Source organism: Euprymna scolopes, chromosome 2 (assembly GCF_053919585.1).
Source record: "Euprymna scolopes isolate OS-2025 chromosome 2, ASM5391958v1, whole genome shotgun sequence".
Classification (NCBI taxonomy): Eukaryota; Metazoa; Mollusca; class Cephalopoda; order Sepiida; family Sepiolidae; genus Euprymna; species Euprymna scolopes.
In genome coordinates, this window is record NC_136483.1 from 125367566 (window position 1) to 125384621 (window position 17056).

At 31.9% G+C, this 17056-nt stretch overlaps 1 protein-coding gene across 3 annotated transcripts in view; it reads right to left on the reverse strand.

The window, feature by feature from the left end:
* LOC145295951 (N-lysine methyltransferase KMT5A-A-like) overlaps positions 1 to 17056 on the reverse strand; it is a 191819-nt gene that overhangs the window by 152158 nt on the left and 22605 nt on the right. For all 3 annotated transcript variants that reach the window (XM_080141861.1, XM_080141855.1, XM_080141844.1), the window contains exon 2: positions 15489 to 15864. In XM_080141861.1, coding sequence (XP_079997987.1) covers positions 15489 to 15864 — 376 coding nt within the window. The remainder of the gene's footprint in view (positions 1 to 15488; positions 15865 to 17056) is intronic.

Below are 17056 nucleotides of genomic sequence, written 5' to 3' on the forward strand. Positions count from 1 at the left end.
GATCCTTCTACCGCTCCAGAAAATATCTCACTACTGATGCAATTCTCTATATAAAAGCCAAGTACGTCCAAGGATGGAGTACTGCTGTCACTGCCATAAACAGCTATCCTGCCTTGACAGAGTACAAAGTAGACTTCGTGGCTTCGTGGGGGATGTCCTTTTCTCTTCCGTGCAACCTCTCTCCCACAGAAGAGACGTTGTGAGCCTGTCTTTGTTTTATCGTTATTTCCATGGCAAGTGCTCATTTGAGCTCCAATCTCTGCCCCCCCCCCACTTCGCCAATCTTTCACGATAAACACCCATCTAGCTGAAACTACTGTCAATAATTTTCCCCACTCTTTATCTGTGCCTAAATCAAAACGTAGATTCCATGAATAAAGCTCCTTAGAAGTGCACGCCTGTGGAACTCTTCAGTTTGCCTGTTTCCCACCTGGATGTCATCAAGTCCAGCATAAACAAATTCCTGATGAACCGGCCCCTTAAGTAAGACACTTTATCATTGATGGAGATCAGGAAAAGAGTTGGGCCCAAGATGGATCCCTGAGGGACTCCAGCATTAATACTGTGAGCCTCTGATTTCAGCCCATCAACCACTACTCTTATGAGCCTATCAGGGAGAAATGATTTATTGTTAGATTTTTAATTTTTTTTAATTACAAGTTTTTGGGGTTTTTTTTGCATTAAACATCTTTTTTAACAGAATTTGTTTTTACAAGGTAGAAAAGATTATATTTTATGAAAGCCATAAATTGTTAGGAGAAAGTACAGAAAAAATATTTTTTCAAGAAGTTACAAACTTTTTTTATTTCATTTTTTTTTTTAAAATGGCTGTTTATTGGTGGAAGAACTTTCTAGAGATTAGAATGTTTCCTTAGGCATATTTACTTCGGTCCACTGTTGAATGGCCATTGATGGCAAAGAGAGAGGAGATGGAGTAGAGGAAATGGAAGGAAACTTCCTAACCTATTAGCTTTTGGAAATGTGATTTATGATGGAGACAAAAGGATTGTTTCCAAATTTTGGTCTCCAAAAAGTTCAATTAGATATCTAGACTCTCCCGGTTGGTTCCGCATTTTTTTTTTTTGTTCTGTTGTTACAATATTTTGGAGTTATAATGGGGTATGATCCCACACAGTCGGACGATTCTATTTATATTGTTTCAGACTCTCAGAAAATGGGCCTATTATCTCATGGAAATCTAAAAAGCAACAGACTGTATCTCTACATGTGAAGCAGAATTTATCGCGATCACACACACAATCCAGGAAGCACTCTACCTTAAAAATATCCAAAGGACTATTTTGGAGCCAGAATTAACTAAAAGCTCTGTAGTAATAAATTGTGATAATCAAGCCAGTATAGTCTTAGTACAGAACACAATCAACCAAAGATCTAAGCATATAGATATAAAATACCATTTTATAAAAAACGAGGTGAAAAAGGAATCCATTATTTTGAATTACATATCATCAGAACAAAATATCGCTGATGTATTCATGAAACCCGCAAGAAGAATAAAGTTACAGCGTTTTTTTTTTCTCAAAACTTGTTGGGGAATTCGACTGAATAATTTTTTTTTTTCACGGTCCTGTATGTATATACATTTCTCTCTCTCTTATATATAAAAATAGTCCTGGACAAGACGTTAAACTGTATCCATTTTATTTGTATTAACACTTTAACCTACTAATGCGTAACTAATACTTTTGCTGAAATAATAAAAAAAAAAAATTAAAAAAAAAAAAAAAAAACTCTTTGTAATTTTCCTTTGACAAAATACTTTTTGCATGCTTATTTTAAGGTGCGCAGAAATTACAATTGACTTATTTTTTTAGTGCACATTAGTTTCCTTATTTTTCAAAAATGTCCTATCTATTTTTTGCATTGTTTTCATCAACTAAAAAAAACCTCTTTAAACGGGTACATATTGCATGTATGTTTTATGTATATTTATTTATATGTATGCGTTTTTCTTTTCTTTTACAAAACTGCATAATCAAATTTAAGAAACGGCTTCTTTTTCACATACCCATCCCTTTTTAAGGTTAAAATACCTTCCATTTCTTTTATTTCTCTTCTCTGTACACATCTGTTTTGACATTTGAACACAATTAAAAATGGTGTCTTTTTACATGCTAAAATTCTAAGATCCAAATGATTTCTAATTTTTGTTATGTATAATTATGAATATAAAAATAAATATTTACTTTTGAGCAGAACGAACACAAGGGACTTCCCCATTATAAAAAATAGGGAGGATGTTACAATATTTTGGAGTTATAATGGGGGTATGATTCCACACAGTCGGATGATTCTATTTATAAACGATGCTGCTAGGAACTGACGAATCGAATTAATTCACGTTCTGCTACCAACCAATCAGAAACCAGAATTGCTCCATAAATATTAAACCTTTTCCGTAGCAATTTCACATGTTTTTTTTCCGTCTCAACACGGTTTCCGTCTCAACACGGTAAGAATATTTTGCTCTGTGGAACTGTCTACTGCAAACAAGTCACCTCTCAGGACTTGTGTGTAACAGCGAACCATCGGAAACTGTTCTGTTTACTGCAAACCAGTCACCTCTCCAAACTTGTTTAGAACAACGAACCATCTGAAACTAAACATGGCTTACACTTCTAGAGTTGTTTTGCTTCCTGCTACATCCTTTTGACGTAATTTATTGTTGCCTTCGTTGTGGGGTCTCCAACTTTGTTATAGGCCTTCCAACAGTCAGATATGACCGTAGTGTCTGACAATATATTTGTTTATTATTAGAAGGAGGGTTTCTGCGTTTCGGTTTGATACAGTCACCAAGAAACTTTCCTTGTCGGTGGTGTCATAGCCACTGAAGACCCAAAGCGGTTTGGGAATTCTCCTGATCTTATGTTTCGTTCGGTTGAAGAGGGACTTGTTTATTTGGACTGTGTGCCCTTTGATCTGCCGTGGATTTATAAGGAAATACTTCTGGCAAATTTCACTGATAAAATTCTTCCAGTCTATTGTTCTGAAACGATACCTCATTACTTTGCATGTTTTTCAGGGTAGCTATTTCGTATGCCCACAAATAAATGTTCAGCCATTGAATTGAAAATAAATAGAGAAAAATATCCCCACTCAAAATTTAAAGACATTTTTAATACAAAAAAAAAAAAAAATTTCAATTTAGCGTTTCAATATTTGAACACTTGGCTTAATCCAGTGATTGCTGGTTGACTTAAATTGACTGAAAATCTCAAGGATCACGGTCAAATTCTGCAAGAATACCGAAATAATTAGAATTGAAAATCTCCCTGGCCCTTCATGAAAAATCGACAGTAGCTCTGCCTGACATTCTGCTTTTTACATCATTAAGCTGGGACACATTACATAAAAATAAAAAAAATATATAATTTAGAGTAGGGAGAGATTACTTTCACATAAATTTAATGTACAATGAACAACATTTCCGGATATTCTTGCCCCCACCCCCTTTTTTTTTTTTTTTTTTTTTTTTAGATATGCTTTCAATCTGAAAAGTTAATATATATAAAAAAAGTAAATAATGCTACCACTAAATTGAAGTCCAAATGACAAGCACACCTAAAAGTGACTCCCTTGAATCCGTCATACTATTAAATTGAATAATAAGCCCCACACCTCAAAATTCTCCTTTTACCCTACCACTTACCAAGTCCAAATGGCATCCACTTTAAAATAAAAATCCTATAAAATTACCACTAACCCTTAGTCCAAACAGTAAGTCCCTATCATACAAAAATTGTCTAAAAACTCATAGGGTTTGTCTCCTAGATAAATTAACTGCTCTAAAAAGTTAGCAGGGCCTAGAAAATGGTGGATCATCTATAAGATAAATCTCATCCGTCTGTTAAAATGTATGTATGTTTGTATGTCTGCCTAAAACTTTCAACAGAGGCAACAGATTTTCACGAGATCGGTATCCTTTGGAAGCTCAACCCTTGGACGACAAATATCGAAAAATTGGCTAAACACATTAATTCCTTCATGCTCAACTGGGCACTTTTCTACAGAGAGGGAAGGGGTCACTTTTTTTTGCCAATATTTTCCAAAGCTATCGCCTCTTTTAGATGGACTAGCCTTAATTTAAACACTCATCACTTCCTGTTTTGTAATGGGTAAAACAGCAAAGACGTCACATTTTTTTCACGTTCTTTACCTCCTTCGCGGTACGGGTTAAAGCCTGCTTGCCCACCACCACTTTATTTTTTTTGCTCAACACACATCTCCAAACACCTGGGCAATGCCAGGCACCCAGGCCAGTTTTACATAAAATCTATGTGAAACTAATACCCTAAAATAATATATTTTTTAAAAAATTTTGACAACTTTTAAATGAGTCTTATATTATATTAGCAGGAGTACATAGCGTTGCTCAGGTGTGGTGAGGTGTATGTGTGTGGGGAGGGTATATCAAAACAAAATGGAAAATAAAGAATAAGCAAACATAATAACCTTGTTTAAATATCAATTTTTTTTTAAATCGAAAAAAAAAAAAAAATAGCAAACGTGATGCAAAATAAAGAATAAGCGAACAAAAAAAAAAAAAAGAAAATGGCATAAATAATGTTTAAATGTTCAACCATAAAAAATCGGAAAAACAAAACAAAAAAAAAGTAACGTGATGGAAAAATAAAAAAAATGAATGTAAAAATGGCATAAATAACCAGTTTCAATATTAAAACTTTGAAAATCGAAAAAAAAAAAAAAATCTGATATCTCGGCTCGAACGTGCAATCTTAAGATAACGATGCTGCCACTATAACAACTGGTCTAGGATTGCATAAATGAAGTTAGGTCGTTTTTTTTTTTTAATATTTAAACTAATTCAAGAAAGGTCTTCTGCACATGCATGTTTGGCTAAATTGTCATGAAGGAATGACTTTTTGTTAACCCTCCCTATAGAAAAGTGCCCAGTTGAAGGTGAAGGAAATAATGCCAATTTTTCGATATTTATCGTCTGAAGGGTCGAGCTTCCAAACGATACCAATCTCGTGAAAATCCGTCGCCTCTGTGGAAAGTTTTAGGCAGACATACATACATACATTTAAACAGATTTTTGCCCTTTATATTACAGACTAGCGGGGGTACCCGGTGTTGCTCGGGACCGTATGAACAATGAAGAAATTGAATTTGGTTTTGCAATATATTTGTTATTTTTATGAGAGAGGAATTTTGTATGTTTATGTATCATTTGCTATTCCGAGCAAAAGAATTTTACCTACATAAGACTGGTATTACACATGAAATAATTGTATCTTACCTAGGGTAGGTAATTTACAGCATGTATATGCAAGGACAGGTAATATACAACACATTTATCTCATCAAATCCCAAGTGATGCCAGGTATTTTGGTAATATATATTTTCACCTATTTCATTCAATCCCGGGCAACACTGGGTAAATCTTATTAAATCCTGGGCGACGCAAGGTATTCTGTTAGTATATAATTCAATCCAAGGCAATGCCAAGTATTCTGCTAGTATATATTTGCATCTATCTCATTACATCCCAGGCGACCATGTATTCTGCTTGCATACATTTGCATGTCTCATTGAATCCAGGGTGACTCCGGGTAACCTGTAAGTATATATGTTGAATCCCATAATTCTTGGATTGTTACAAATTTCGACAATTTAACCCACATTATCGCTCACCTGTCTAAAATAATAACTTTAAGACATTGTCTTGGCTAGTTTTTCATTACAAACACATCATCCAAATAACTCACATTTAATCATTTTTCATAATTTTTTGATATGTTACTAATTTCAACAACCATGTCACATGATTTAACTTACATTATCGCCTCCACTCTTACTAAAATAAAAAATTTGATACATAGGCTATAGTATGTTACTAATTTCGATTATCATTTTTCATGAGTAAATCCACATTATCGCCCCCTTCTCCCACTAAAATAACTTTTAGACATTGTATGGCTGGTTATTTCATTACAAACCCACCAACAAAGTAACTCATATCATTTTTCATAATTCTTGGATATACTACTAATTTCGACGATTATTTTTAATGAAGTAACCCAGATAATCGCGACCTCTTGCTAAAATAACTTTCATAAATTGTCTGGTATGTCTACTTCATTATAAATATACCAATCAAATAACTCACATTTCATCATTTTTCATAATTTTTGGATATGTTGCTAATTGCAACCCTCATTTTTTCTGAGTTCAATCACATAATCCCTCTCCTCTTACTAAAATAATACCTTTGAGACATTTCTGTGCCATTTATTTCATTACAAACACGTCAAAATACCTCACATTTCATCATTTTTCATAAATTCTTGGATATGTTATGAATTTCGACAATCAAATTTAATGAGTGCGCACATATAATCGCCCAATTCTTATTAAAATCATAAATTTGCTACATTGACTGGGCTGTTTATTTCATTATAAACACACCAATCAAATAACTAAAACTTCATTTTTCATAATTCTTGGATATGTTACTAATTTTGACAATTTTTCATGAGTTAATCCACATTATCGCCACCTATTACTAAAATAATAATTTCAGACATTGTATGGCTGTTCTTTTTCATTACAAACACACCAATCAAATAACTCACATTTGACCATTTTTCATAATTCTTGAATATGTTACTAATTTCAAGAATTTTTAATAAAGTAACCCAAATAATCGCCCCCCCCTCATTAACCGACTATCCCGTTCCTCTTACAAAATGATAACAACTTTGATATATCTTCTAGCCTGTCTATTTCATTACGAACAACTCACATGTAATCATTTTTCATAATTCTTGGATATGTTACTAATTTCGACAATCATTGTTTAAGATTTTACCCGCATAATAGACCCCCCTCTTACTAAAATACTAACTTTCAGACAATATCTGGGCTGTTTATTTCACCAATCAAATAACTTACATTTAATAACTTTTCATAATTCTTGGATATTTTACTAATTTTGACAATCGTTTTTCATGATTTAACCCACATAATCCTCTCTCCTCTAGCTAAAATAATAACTTTGAGACATTGTCTCTGGTTATTTCATGATAAACACACCAATCAAATAACTCATTTTTTATCATTTTTCATAATTCTTGGATATGTTACTAATTTCAAATCATTTTTCATGATTTAACACACATAATCGCCCCTCTCTTACTAAAATAACAACCATGCGACAATGTCTGGTGTCTATTTCATTACAAACACACAAATCAAATAACTAACATTTCATAATTTTTCATAATTCTTGGATATGTTACTAATTTCGACAATTAGGTTTCATGAGTTAACCCACATAATCCCCTTCCTCTTACTAAAGTAATACATTTGAGACATTGTCTGGGCTGGTAATTTCATTACAAACACACCAATCACTAACACACATTTCATCCTTTTTCACTTTTCTTGGATATGTTACTAATTTCAACAATCATTTTTAATGATGTAACAACCCACATAATCAACCCACTCTTACTAAAATATTAACTTTAAGACTATATCTGGGCTATTCATTTCATTATAAACACATCAATCCAATAACTTAGATTTAATCACTTCATAATTCTTGGATATGTTACTAATTTCGACAATAGTTTTTTTATAATTTAACCTACATAATATTTCCTTTTGCTAAAATAATTACTTTGCGACATTGTCTGGCTGGTTATTTCATTACAAACACACTAATCAAATACCTCACATTTTATATTTCATAATTCTTGGATATGTTACTAATTTCAACAATCATTTTTCATGATTTAACCCAAATAATCCCTTTTCCTCTTACTAAAATAATAACTTAGAGATATTATCTGGCTAGTTATTTTATTACAAACACACCAATCAAATAACTCACATTTCATCATTTTTCATAATTCTTGGATATGTTACTAATTTCAACAGTCATGTTTCATGATTAACCCCACATAATTGACCCTGTCCTACTAAAGAAATAACTGAGGCTTTTTCTGGGCTGTTTATTTCATTATAAAAACAGAAATAAAATAACTTACATTTCATAACTTTTCATAATTCTTGGATATGTTACTTATTTCGACAATCATGTTTCATGAGTTATCCAACATTATCGCCCACCTCTTACTAAAATAATACATTTGAGACATTGTCTGGGCTGTCTAATTACAAACGCACTAATAAAATTACTCGTATGTCATCATTTTTCATAATTCTTGAATATTTTACTAATTTTGATAATCACTTTTCTTGATTTAACACTAATTATAGCCCCGTTCTTACTAAAATTATAACTTTAATCCATCATCTTGGCTTTCTATTTTATTAAGAACACACCAAACAAATAACTCAAATTTACTCATTTTTAATAATTCTTGGATATGTTACTAATTTTTACGATCATTTTTTATCATGTAACCCACATAATTAACCCCCTCTTACTAAAATAATAACTTTCGGACTATATATAGGCTGTTTATTTCATTATAAATACATAGCTTACATTTAATCACTTTTCATATTTCTTGGATATGTTGCTAATTTCGACAATCGTCTTTCATGATTTAACCCACATAATCCCCTTCCTCTTACTAACATAGCTTTGAGATATTGTCTGGCTGATTTTTTTTTTTTTTCGTTACAAACACACCAATCAAATAACTCACAGTTCATCATTTTTCATAATTCTTGGATATGTTACTTATCTGAACAATAATTTTACATGATTTTATGACATAATCACCCCATCTTCCTATATAGGGTATTCTGTTATCACAAATATCCAATCACCGGCAACGTTGGGTATTCTGCTAGTACAAATTAAAGGCACATCAAAGAGTTCATTGGCATCATATTACAATGATTGCATATTAATCTAATGGTATTCGACAATAAAGCTACATCCAAGGGAGGTCACTTGAATAATCTAATGGTAGTCGACCATGAAGTTACATTCAGGGGAGGTAACTTGCATATTACAACAAGGATTGTATATTTATGTAATGATATTCGACAATGAAACTACATCCAAGGGAGGTCACTCGCATATTATGACAATAATTGTATACTTTTCTAATCGTTTTTCATGATTTAACACACATAATCCCCTCTCCTCTTGCTAAAATAACTTTGAGACATTGATACTGGTTACTTCATGATAAACACCAATCAAACAACTCACATTTTATCATTTTTCATAATTCTTGGATATGTTACTAATTTCGACAATCATGTTTCATGAGTTAACCCACATAATCCCCTTCCTCTTACTAAAAAAATATATTTGAGACATTGTCTGGGCTGGTAATTTCATTACAAACACACCAATCGCATAACTCACATTTCATCCTTTTTCACTTTTCTTGGATATGTTACTAATTTCTACAATCATTTTTGTAACCCACATAATCGACTCCTTACTAAAATATTAACTTTAAGACTATATCTGGGCTGTTCATTTCATTATAAACACACCACTCCAATAACTTAGATTTAATCACTTTTCATAATTTTTGGATATGTTACTAATTTCGACAATCATTTTTTATAATTTAACACACATAATATCCTTTCCTCTTGCTAAAATAATTACTTTGTGACATTGTCTGGCATGTTATTTTATTACAAGCACACCAACAAATATCTTGCATTTCATTATTTCTCATAATTCTTGGATATGTTACTAATTTGGACAATAATTTTTCATGATTTTACGACATAATCGCACCATCTTCCTATATGGGGTATTCTGTTAGCACAAATATCCACCTATCTGATCCGATCCCAGGTATTCTCGTAGGAAACCTCCCAGCCATTTTATCCAATCCCCGGCAACGCTGGGTATTATACTAGTACAAATATCCAGCTATGAAGCCATATCCAAGAGCGTTGACTAGCATATTACATTGATTGCATATTAATCTAATGGTATTCGACAATGAGGCTACATCCAAGGGAGGTCACTTGCATATTATAACAATGATTGTATATTAATCTAATGGAATCTGACAGTGAAGCTACATCCAAGGGAGGTCACTTGCATATTACACCAATGATTTTATATTATTCTAATGGTATTCGACAAAGATGCTACATCCAAGGGAGGTCACTTACATATTATGGCAATGATTGTATATTATTCTAATGAAATTCGACAATGACTATACATCCTAGGGAAATCACTTGCATATTGTAACAATGATTGTATATTAATCTAATAGAATTCGCCAATGAAGCTACACCCAAGGGAGGTTACTTGCATATTATTATGATTGTATATTATTCTAATAGAATTTGACAATGTAGCCACATCCAAGGGAGGTAACTTACATATCATAATTATTTTATATTAATCTAATGGTATTCGACAATGAAGCTACAGAGGGAGGTCACTCGCATATCATGACAATGTATATTAATCTAATGGAATTCGACAATGAAGCTACACACAAGGAAGGTCACTCGTACATTATAACAATGATTGTATATTAATCTAATGGAATTCGACAATGGAGCTACACCCTAGGGAGGTTACTTGCATATTACCCCAATGATTTTATATTAATCTAATAGTATTCGACAATGAGGCTACATCCAAGGGAGGTAACTTGCATATTGTAACAATGATTGTATATTAATCTAATGGAATTCGACAATGAAGCAACACTCAAGGGAGGTCACTTGCATATTATAACAATGATTGTATATTAATCTAATGGAATCTGATAATGGAGCTACATCCAAGGCAGGTTACTTGCATATTATATACTAGCGGGGGTACCCGGCGTTGCCCGAGTGTTTGTTTCCGGGACGGGGGGGGTAGTTTTAAAAAATGTTATGGTAGGTAAGTAGGAAGGATCAAACCCGGAGTTATGAGTAAAAGTAGGAAAATAAAGTGTGAAAAAAAAAAAAAAAAAAAAAAAAACATCTGCAACGTTAACAGTTCGGCCACCAAGAAAAGTCCATTCCAGTTGTTTAGGGAAAAAAAAAAAAAAAAAAAAAAAAACCGACTACGGTAGGTCGGCGCGAACGTGAAAATATAATGTGAATTGTCCAGCACGCTAACGACTACGCCACAGAGCACTGCAGTTTAGTTTAGTGATTTTAAATAACTTCACATGAAAGAACTACGAAGCCAAACCGGTGTTCTCTTCTCAACTGTTCCTTGTGAACGATCCCCAAACGGTGTTAAGTGTGTGCAGGGGGAGGAGGAATTTATGAGAGAGTAAATATTTTACCACTTCCATTGATCTTAACCGATTTTGGCCGTGACTTCTCAGCAGAAAAAGTATAGAAATCTAAGATTATCGAGGAATTTGAGAAATAATTAGCCTATAACACACCTCAGATATTGTTCTGCCGTTTGTGCATATTATATTTGCATGAAATATCTTGATTTTTAATCCTATTAATGTCAAAATCAGACGGTAAAAAATGAGTTCATTTTATTTATATAGAGATATACTGCGCAAGCACCTTCTACATTTTTTTAAAATCGGACCTATACTGCACAAGCATCTTCAAAATTGGCGAATCGGACCTATACTTCACCTATGTCATACAATCCCAGGCGACGCTTGGTATTCTGCTAGTACACATCCACCTATGTCATACAATCCCCGGCGACGCCGGTTGTTCTGCTAGTGCATATACACCTACTTTATCCAATCCTCGACTATGCCGGGTATTTTGCTAATACAGATATCCACCTATGTAATCCATCCCGGGCAATGCTGGGCATTTGGCTAGTACATATATCAACCAATTTTTTCCAAATCAAAACATCGAAAAAAAACAAAAAAAAACACAAAAAAAACTAACGTAAGGCAAACGAACGATGAAAACAGAAAACGAACACGTGAAAAATGGCTTAAATAAGCCTGTTTCGATATTAAAATTTAAAAAAAATCGGTGGGTACCCGGGTGTTTTGGGGTGTCGCTAAGAATAAGCGAAGTAAAAAAAAAAAAAAAACAGGAAAACGAATGTTACGTGAAAAATGGCTTAAATAATACAGGGTTCAATATTTAAATTAAAAAAAAAAAAAAAATAAAAAAAAAAAAAAACCCAAAAACATCTCACACCACGATTCGAACCCAAAACGTTTAGATAATGAACCAAGGCCTTAACTACCGGAGCTAAAGCGACGTATATGAAATTTGTTCGGTTTTTCAACTATTTAAAGTAAATCAGGTCACGACGTCATCTGCGAAATCAAGCAAATTAAATAGACAGGCGAGCTTTGTTGTTAACTGTGAGATATTATGATTTATATGTGATATAAAAAGTTTTAAAAAAGTTGTGAAGCGAGCGACCGCTTCTCTGAAAAAAGCCTTTTGTTGACATACAGAAAAAGCGAACACACATACATACATTTTCGCTTTTATATTTATAGATAGATGCTATTATTGGGATATTTTAAGCAATTTCAAATTTTTCATGCATATTAGTTTATGATAAGACATTTGCCAATATATGCCCTTGTTTTGTGTCAAACCCATACACTGATGAGGAAACTTGTTAATTTGCTTGTACTTTCAACACATTAAGAATGTGAGTGCAAATCTGGCAACTTAGCTGAAGAATCAGTGACTCCAAAAGTTCACCTTCAAAAAAATGCTTCTGTAAATGTTATTTTGGAAACTCCACTTTGCAAAATGTTAATTAATTTGGAGCAATGATTGGCTTGAATTGATGTTATTTTTAAAATTCTTTTCTTAGCTTGCTTTCCACTCCTGAGAAAATATGGTTATGCAAGTTGAACAAAAATTGTAAATGATTTGATAAATCAGCATAACCAATTTAATCAATTTTTTATGCATAAATTTTTACTTATCTAATGAAAGTTTTTTTTATTGCTCACTGCTATTTCATTTGATTTTACCATAGCATACAACACATTTTCAGGCAGTAAAGTGAAAGAATTATGTTGTACATATAATATATTGAACTTTGGATGGTTATTTCTTGATCCTTTTAATCATACTGAAAATATACAGTTGACGGTTATGGAACTTATTTCTTGTTTTTTTAATTTATTTTAAACCAGTTAACTGCATATACTTAAATTATAAACCTAATGAGGCTGTCAAATTTAACAGAAATTTTTAGTGATTATGCACATTTGTCTGGTGGACAAAGTTAACCATCTTACCTGATTTATAAGTCCAATTTTCCAGGCACCAAATTTAGGGTCAATTTTTCCTATAGAAATGCCTACTGTATATTCAAATAGGTCTTTGATCGCAGGTGCTTATTTACTTAGAAGTAAAACAAATATCTATATGACAACCAACTAGTGTAAATGCTACTTTAAATGATTATATTCATTACCACATAAATTAGTGAAAATTGTAGAATTTTTGTGGTTCTAACTATCTAAAAAGAGCTCTAAATGAAAATTTATTTTGATGCAGAGAACAACTAATGGTGCATAAGTGTTACAAGTTCAGTCTAACAATCTGTATTTTTGTGATTGACTAGCATAGCCTTCAATTATAGTTACTGATGTTTTGAAAGAATACAACAGCATAAGTTCCTTTGCAAGATCCCTAGTTACACCAGTATTGGGGATAATCCTATGAAGGACAGATTAATTTTGTGTTCCATCCTTGTGAATAGCGTTCCAGTTCCTTTGCTTTAAAAAATCTATTTGGCCCCCAACATCTCTATACAACCCAAGATTTCCCAGTTTCATCATCAAGTCTTTATCTTAACAGAATCTCAAGTTATTTTACAATTTAAATTCATTTACTCAAATAAAGACAAAATATTTGAGAAAAATTTTTGTGATGTGATTCTATCACGATAATCTACAATTTTCCCATACTCAGCTGTTACCATTGTAAAAATCAACCTATAATATTATGAAGTGAGATTATATATATATATATATATATATATATATATATATATTTTAAGCCACAAATTAAATATGTACATTTTGAAGTTTTTAAAATTGGCACAGTGTATTAAACAAGTTTTAAGGCATTTCAATACAGCTTTGTCTTCTAAAATTACTAGATCTAAAATAACCACATTATGTTTTAAAGTTGTGTAACTGAAGAAAACATTTTTAAAACATTACACTGTACTAAAATGTTTCTTTTAATAAGATCGTGTTAAGTTAGATTCATTGATATATATATATATATATATATATATTATATGACCTTGTAATGGATGTTGTAACCCAACATCCGGTTTACGACTTCCGGTTACGCATATAAACATCAACCCATAACAGCGTAAACAAACACAAATTACTGGACCGGTTTCGTTCGAACAAACAGACGTCCTTAGAAAAGCGAATATCTTAAATTTATTGAATAAAAAACTTCAAGATATCGGAAGCAAACGCAAAACGTGATTACAAATATCATCGACCGGTTTCATATATATGATATGTATTATACTAAATAATCAACGCGACAATAAAACGTATTGTTTTACTGTGTACGTTTTCAACGTCCCAATTGTTTTTGTGTTTAAATTATCCAAATAAACAATTGTTAATACTTTCTGCTTTTTTTTTTTTTTTTTTTTTTTTTACATCGTTCATTTCTGTATTACATTTGTTATTTTAACCCAATTTTCTTACAAATAAATCTACTTTAACCCATTGACAACCATAAGAACATTTTACAACGGCGATTTTTCCACCGCCTTTTTTTTTTTTTTTTTAAATTTATTCTTCATTTTTTAATACACCTTAAAAACATTCATACATTTTTTTCTACACTACCAACATAAAAAAATAACCCTGAAAATGTTTTTTTAAATTGCGTTAATATAAATAATCAACACGACAATAAAACATTGTTTTACTGTGTACGTTTTCAGCGTCCCAATTGTTTTTTTTGCATTTAAATTAAAATATCAAAATTTGATTTTAACTTTAAGTATTATGGTATCTGTTTAGTGCACATTTACCTATAAGTATGGCAAACCACTTATAGGTTTTTTTTCTCCAAAATTAATTATAAACAGAATGACTCAAAAATCTATCTACATTCTTTTTAATATACTTTCATAGAAATGTTTCTGTTATGTCACAAAAAACTATTTTCTTTACATCACAAGTGTCATGCTCATACATTAATTCCAGAGCTAATATAACATACTGACACAACGGGTCACGAGTAGTCTAGTATATATATATATATATATATATATATATATATATGATATAATGGGGAAAAAAAAAAAAAAAAAAAAAAAAAAGATTGGATAAAATTTGTAATCATAGTACTAAGGTTAATAAGACCAAACCTGGTGTTCAAATGGCCCACTACCATGACCCTTCCCTGGTTTTCTTTCTCTCTGCTGCAGCATCGATAGTATTACATATGGCTTGTTTCCATTTAACATCAATTAGGCAAATTTTGTTGCAACAAATTCCAAATAACCACTTGTGTTTCTCCGGGATTAACATTATGAAACACTGCCATTAAGGAAAGTAAAAGATCTAACAAAGAAAAAGCCATCAACTTACTTTTGTCGATTAGAAGATCTTGGCTTCTGGGTAGGGGATGACGTATTCTTATGAGTGGATACAACTCTGTGTTTTTTATATCTGCCTTTTTTCTTTGACGATGGTTTTTCTGATGCTTGCATAACTAACAGTAATTGTTTATGAGGATGACTTGAAGATTCTGCCAAATTTTGGGTGCATTCATTGACAGACTGTTCCCTTTTTCTGAGTGTAACTTTAGCTGATGTTTTAAGAGAAGTGGAGCAATTGTCTTTGCTGGGTGACGATTCCGGCGTTAACAGCACACTTGAATTGTCAACATCTGCCACGGTTTTGTCATAGTCACCATTCAGATGAGTTTCCTTTTTTGTAGAATATACATTACAGGATTCACCTCCTATTTAAAAAAAAAAAAAAAAAAAAAAAAAAAGAAGCTGTTAACAGAGTTTCCCAAACTGGAGACACCACCTCTTTCAAAACTTGTCAGTGAAAAAGAAAAGCTTACACATAATTTACTTTCAGGAATTCTGAGCAAATGTTTGTGTAAAATTAAAAGAATTGGAAAGATTTTTTTCAATCAGTAACATATCAAGTTAGTAAAGGGAGCACTTGGATTACTATTCCAGTAAATAGTTCTCATATTCAGCATTACTGTTAAAAAAGCAGTTCCAATAAGTTTTTTGCTAAGAGTAAAAATTGAATGAAAAGCAACTGAGTGAATGTATAGGAGGTGGGCAATTGAAGAATAGGATGGAAGGTACATATAATCCCTAACTTCTACCTCATTTACATACTTAATAGGTAAATTCAAAATGTTAAATCTTCCTGAAATTTAGCATTTTGAAACGCATATGCAGATTTTGTAGCTTGAATCACAAGTGAACATCACAAAAACTAAGAAATTTTGAACATTTTCAGTAAAATTGTGAGAGATGTCACCTAGGTGACATTTTAATAATTACACTTTCTGGAATATTTTCAGTTTGAAACATGGTGTGCTTTTAAAAATTCACCCAGGTACGCCTTTCAATCTGAGGAATCCAAAAATAGTATCTATATGACTAGCAGATTTTGGAAATTTTCAAATGAGGGGGGGGGGGGGAGTGATCAATATAGTTTTTTGGTTTTTTTTTTTTATTTATGCAGACACTGACCAAAAATGGTAAAAGGTCTTTGTTCATTCAGTATCTATTCAAAATTTCAGTACCACCGAAAACTTATTAAAGTCGTCATTTTAAAATTTTTGGGGGAGTTGGAAAGAAACTTGATATTAACCAAATATATGAATGAAAATAAAAATGTACAATAATAAAAATGGATAAAAAACAATATAAGACTTACCTTTTGTAAAACAAATACATTTTTAATAAGGAACTACACAGATGATAAAATTTATTTTAACCGGTTCTGTTAATCTAAAGATTAGAAGCGTCCATAGTGTTTTTGGAAAAAAGCTCAAAATTTGATTATCACTGTCATTTTAAATCAAATGCAAATTTTTTTTTTTTTAGTCGATTTTGGGTTTGCTATTTTTATTATCTCAAGAGTCATATATTCTATTATATGAATATATTTTTTTTTATTATTGG